Here is a 6,124-nt window from a genome sequence, read left to right on the forward strand (position 1 = left end):
GTTGTTGCATTTAAGTCCATCATCATGGATGTCCATATGCACTGCCCGTTCTTGACCTAATGCCGAGGTAGTGACGAAACTGTTGTCGCGGTACGGTATAGCTACATGCCAGCATTTCATTTGGGACCGCATGGCTACAGCCTCAGCCATAAAATCCTGAAATAACTTTAGGACGCTGATATATACACTGTGTTATAAATTTTCAAGATCCTAGCAGTTCATGGTGGTAATGACCAAATCCAAGGCCATCCTGAGCTAGCTAGCTATTATTCTTATGTATAGTTGTCTTCTTCTTCTTCTTCTTCTTCTTCTTTTTCCAGAGTAATAATGCTTTAAAAAAAGATGGTTTTGGATTTTTGTGACAAGAACAATAAAAAATTCTATTTACTTTATCATTTTTTCTTTTCATTTCTTGTAATTTTTATATGTGTTTTTTGGAGAAAAAAATGCCGTGAATATAAAGTACTCCCTCTGTAAACAAATATAAGAGTGTTTAGATCAGTAAAGTAGTGACCTAAACGTTTTTATATTTCTTTACGGAGGGAGTAGCTAGGAATACTAGCTAGGTCAATCCCAGAAAAGCATGCAGTTTCGGGAGAAATTAAGATTGATGGGGGATAGTAGTTCTGTAGCAGAAAAACTAATTCCAGGTGAATTAAGTTGATTTGAAAAGTCTTGTCCATGCGCCTAGTCAACAGCAAGCAGGCAAGAGCAAGCAAGCAATCAGGTCCGGCAACGGTTGGCTCCACAGAACTGGTTGGCTGGCTCCACAGAACTGGTTCCGGCTTTGCCCTTGCGTCTTGTGCTGACATCCTTTCCTTCTCCTTCATCATACTACTACGTGGCCAAGGGCATTTCAGGAAATCAATAGGTCAATGCTTGGTGTACAACAAGTTGGCCTCCGCCTATATAAGGAGACACACCAAAGTAGGTAGCTCAGCATCGATATACTACCAACATCTCCTCCCTTATTACATTCCGGCGTGATTACGTACGTCAAGGAGGCAGCCATGGGCGACGTTCCACCGGTGATGGCGGCGGCGGCGGAGCTCCACCATTCTCCCCTGCCCGGCTTCCGGTTCTACCCGACGGACCAAGAGCTCGTCGTCTGCTTCCTCACCCGCAAGGTCCTCGGCCTCCCCATGGACCTCGACATCATCCCCGTGGTGGACTACTGTAGGTTCGAGCCCCACCAACTACCAGGTACTGCACACGAGTACAATCTTGGGTCACAACACATGCATGTTTCAAATCAAACCGTACTTGTGTACAGGGTTAAAATTTTCAATGAAATTTCAGTGAAATTTCACATATTTTAGTGGGCTTCGAATTATTTTTAACCCTGAAATTTTTAGGCAGAGTTTTACTGATTTAAAATAAATTTAAATTTTTTGCATATTTCGATGAGGTCAGAAACTATTTTGTTTCCGAAATTAAAAACCTTGCTTGTGTGTGTCTCTGTGTCCGCGCGCGTCCCATTTTTTGCGTTTGTTGTCACTTGAATTTATACATGCGTGATCCGTACAAAAAGATCGTTGCAGTCGATTAAGTTGATTCCTCTTTGCGAGTCAAGTAGTAGTATACGTTAGTTGACTTGATGCATATTTCGTGTGTTTGCAACTGGGCACAGACAAGTCCTTCTCGCCCAGCACAGACGACCCCGGGGCCAAACTGGTGTGGTACTTTTTCGCGCCAAGGAGCCGAAAGTACCCAACCGGGTTTCGCATGGAGCGGGCAACACCGAACGGGTTCTGGAAGTCCACGGGGAAAGACCGCCCCGTCATGCACAACGGCGCCATCGTTGGCATGAAGAAGACGCTCGTGTTCCACGCTGGCCGTGCGCCTAGGGGCATGCACACCGACTGGATCATGCACGAGTACCGCCTCCACGGCCACCACATCCAGGTATCTTCCTTTCTTTCTTTTCTTGATAAAGTTGTAATTGAGCTCCACACCTCACATACACGTGAATGGCTGATTTGATCAGGAAACATACGCCTTGTGTCGGGTCTTCAACAAGAACACGATGATCCCTTCGACGGATGTGTCCAGTGGTGCTGATGCGGATGAGGATCCAATGCACTTTGTGCCCGACGGCGTCGACATGAACCCTGATCTGATGGAGTACGTGTTTGATGGCGCCAACTCGGACACGTACTTGAACTTCACGCTTGAAGGCATCAAGACGGACAACGGTCCAACTGTGAACAATAATCTGATGCATTTCTTGCTCGACGGGGTCAACACAGACAAGGATCCCATACAAATTGAGTCCATGTCCGATGATGCTGTCGCGGGCAATGGAGGGGTGCAACTCCTCAATGGTGGTGGCGACAAGGGCAAGGGAGGGGAGCAGCTTGTGGCTGGTGGTGACATCAGAAAAAAGGGAGGGACGGACTACGTGGTTGGCGGCGCCTACATTAGTAGGGCAGCGATGCAGCCCTTGACTGTTGACATGAAAAAAGATGATGCGGGCAAGGACAAATCCTGGATGGAGTTCCTCCGCGGGGATGTCTACTGGAATAAGTTCATTCCCGATGACGGCTGGAACTCCAGCGCCACCTCGTAACTCATTAAGCTTGTTAATTAGAAGAGACATGAGAGAACTACCAATATTTTTGTTGATCCTTGTGAATTGTAGAGTGTACCATGTCCTCATGGCATAAATTGTTGACTGTTGTCATTTGTGGAGTAAGCTATGTGCCCATAAATATAGTTTTATACATATGCATAGTCCATATATTTTGATGTTGTTATAGTACTACATACCCATGGGCGCACTGCTGTAGGCGGTCACATGTTTCAAATAAATCGTAATTTTGTGGGTGTGTGTGTGCTATTTTTGCATTAGCTGGTGAGTTGAATTTACACATGCATGATCCATACCAAGGATCGTTGCAGCATGAATTGGCTGGATATCCATAACCTTTTTAATTACTAGTACTAGGCGCTAGATTGAGTTGATTTTTCTTTCCAATTAAAGTTTCTGATTATGTCATCGCTACCTTTCTGCCTAATTATGAATGCATAATCCCAGACCACTTCACCCATACAAAAGATAAATTATATTTTCTTATGAAATATTAATTCATTGATATATTTTCAATAAGACTCTAATTTTAAATGTTTTTAATTTATATATTTGAATTCCTGGCTACAAGATCTTTAAAACAAGACTAATAATCTTGAATACATGTTAGATGAATTTATAATATTCAAGAGCAGAAATACCAGGGCCACAAAAACCCAGTAAAATGATGGAATACGCATGGGGTTTGGATACTCTGATGAGTTGGCGCAACATGATTGGCTGAAGATTCACCGCTACAAAACGATTAGAAACCTCTTTCCGGTTTTGTTGGTTGATGGACATGATGGACTACGCGTACGACCCGCGTTTACAAAAATTAATCCCCGAAAACCACTTTTGGCCAAGCAATGCAATCAAAGCAAGCAAGCGTATTGACAGACTTTGCATTCTGATGACACCGTCATCCTGGTGGAGCCATTGACAAGAACTTCTCCTCCTTTCCAATAAGAAGAGTAGAAGACCAACGGCAACGGGAACCAATTAATAGGTGAGGAGGCTGCATAACCAAGCCAGTGATAAATCCTGAAAAATTAAAGCCACTTCCCCACAGATGCATGCATGCATGGCGAAGCACGATGAGATCCGTGTCTGCGGACGGCAGACATGTTTGCAGGTGCACAAGACAAGATGATGCCGTGAGCCAGCACTAAGGTCAAGGGATGCCGGCCGGCGTATGGCGTACGTACCTGGTCCATGGCCATGACTACTCCGGCGCGAGGTGCCCTGCGTGGTCCAGGCGAGGCGACGATCGAGAAGAGGTTGGTGAAGCCAGCCCAAGTCGCTCGCCTATCTTGGCGCTCTGACGAGGACGTCCCCGTGAAGCATCAGGCCGGCCGGACTACATCCATCCATCCATCTCCCCGGGCAGGCCCCAGGTGAGCTTGCGTGGACTTGGATGGATCGCCCTCCGCTTCCAATGCTTCAAGCCTGGACATGCGGGTACTGTGCGGCGGAGCACACGGCTGCCGGACAGCTTTGCTCTCGCCCTCACCTCCTCCGTCCTGTCCATGACGATCCTCCTGACCGCCGTCTCTCCCTCCCCAGTAGGATTTTCTTCTTCTTTTTCAGATCTGGATCTTTGGAAGCCAATTCAGGGGAGGCGATGCGGATGCGGATGCCGATGCCGATGCGTTCGGGAGGTAGTAGATGCTCCAACCGACTAAACAAAAGAGGCAGCTGCCTGCTACATGGATATGCTAGACAATACGTACAAGATAACATACTTTATCATGCAAATGGAAGTCAAACTCATTAATTTGATTGAACCTTGTTTTTCTTTTCGGCGGGGATGATTGAAGCTTGGTTGGGTTAAACATTCATTGGCACTGTAACTTGTACTCCCCGATTGACACAAGTCACATGCAAGCTTGTACTCCCTCCGTTCCTAAACTTCCCGTGGCTAATTAATTAATGTCATATATAGTTATAATAATTGACAAAATAGTACTCCCCCGTTTCCATTTAATGGCGCGGCCTCTATATGATCGGAGGGAGTAATATATATAAATTTTGCATACAAAAAAGTTACAACAATAGGTCCATAGTTGAAATATTAAAAGATGATGTTGATTCTGTAGTTATTGGCAACATATCTTGTAAAATTGAAGAAATATATCAAAATGTACTATGGAAGGCTTCCTTTAAATGCATGTACATTACATAAAATAGACAAAGGAATGATGTCATCACATCAAACTGCAAAATGTTCTCTCCCACTAACTATGCCTCAGAGTCATGACTGGACGCCGCAGAGGTATGTTGGAGCTAGGAGGAACCGGTGAAGTGCATACGTATGTGTTACATATGTCTTAGCGCCTAGCCCGCTTCCCCTCACCGATAATTTCGTGCAGGAGTGAGGAGTGACTTGCAAGTCATGAGATCATTACCAAGCAATGGGAGTTCCATAGTTAAAGAGGTATTGAATTTATCAAGCCATATTCCTAGTCATGTAACAATTGTAATATTTTAAATCTTCAAGAAGGGTCCATGTCAGAGCTTCCATTAGCAAACATCCCATGTTCCACGATCTCTCTTTTTAGCGTAAATGATCAGATCTTATAAAGATTCATCATGTGTACACAACACCTCAAACATAATAAAAATTACATCGATGTCCATGAACCACCGAACGACCATTGCCGCCGCGAGAATGAGCCGCCGATGCACGGTTGTTGCCGCTTCCGTACCGGAGCTGGCCTGATCTTGTTGATGACAGCCGGGAAGTCTTTGTGCAGCTGCCCCTAAGAAACAACGCCCTGGAGCCGCAGTCGTCGCCTTTGAATCCTTGAATTGATTTCAAGGAACCCGGCACCAAATATCACCGTTGTGTATGCACGACGAGAAACCCTATCCTCGCCACGCCAAGGAGTTGGTAGGAATCTACGTCGGAGCTCCGTTTAATCTGTCCCCACGGATGAACTTGAGGAGAATCAGGGCCTGGATGATTGACTCGAAAATGGGGCGTCGCCATCCGTCCAAACGCCGCCCGTGTGAAGACTAAAATCCTATCCATCTACTAGATGTAGCTGAGACACCAAGAATCTCCTCCCTGCCATCGGCCGCCGGAGCGGAAGGCGGAGGAAAGGTGAATCCACGGGCTTGCCGGCGGAGATCGAGGGGAGGAAGGCTTTCCCAAGTTACATTTGAGAACAAACTAACTTCAACCGGACACGAGGAAGATTTTACTTTCAAGTGTCAACAATTGCTTACCTTCTAATATTAGCAACCATAACAGACACATGCTCACATATGCCTATCAGTATAGACGTAGTTTTATTAGCCATTCGCAAAGATATATGTTGTCCTATGCTACCCACTGGGGGCCTGCCCCTGGACGCAAACAAGGAATGCTCACATTTCATATCGGGTCTGACCCAGAAAATGGTGGTATATATACAACTCGCACCTGTCGATACTGACGCGAACAAATGTGGAATGCAGTGCCGAGGCAAATAAGCGTGGACGCTGCGGAAGAGGACAACTCTTAAATGCAGTTCATCGCCGACAATGCCTCATTTTGTAGAGGAGTTGACA

At 45.7% G+C, this 6,124-nt stretch overlaps 1 protein-coding gene across 1 annotated transcript; it reads left to right on the forward strand.

The window, feature by feature from the left end:
• The first annotated feature begins 1,010 nt into the window (after positions 1 to 1,010).
• On the forward strand, positions 1,011 to 2,569 carry LOC119361597 (NAC domain-containing protein 92-like). Its single transcript, XM_037626732.1, has 3 exons — positions 1,011 to 1,203; positions 1,631 to 1,905; positions 1,988 to 2,569. Exons 1-3 carry the CDS (start codon positions 1,011 to 1,013, stop codon positions 2,567 to 2,569), a joined length of 1,050 nt encoding a protein of 349 aa, XP_037482629.1.
• The last annotated feature ends 3,555 nt before the right edge of the window (positions 2,570 to 6,124 follow it).

This window comes from Triticum dicoccoides, chromosome 2B, assembly GCF_002162155.2.
Source record: "Triticum dicoccoides isolate Atlit2015 ecotype Zavitan chromosome 2B, WEW_v2.0, whole genome shotgun sequence".
In the NCBI taxonomy this organism is placed as follows: Eukaryota; Viridiplantae; Streptophyta; class Magnoliopsida; order Poales; family Poaceae; genus Triticum; species Triticum dicoccoides.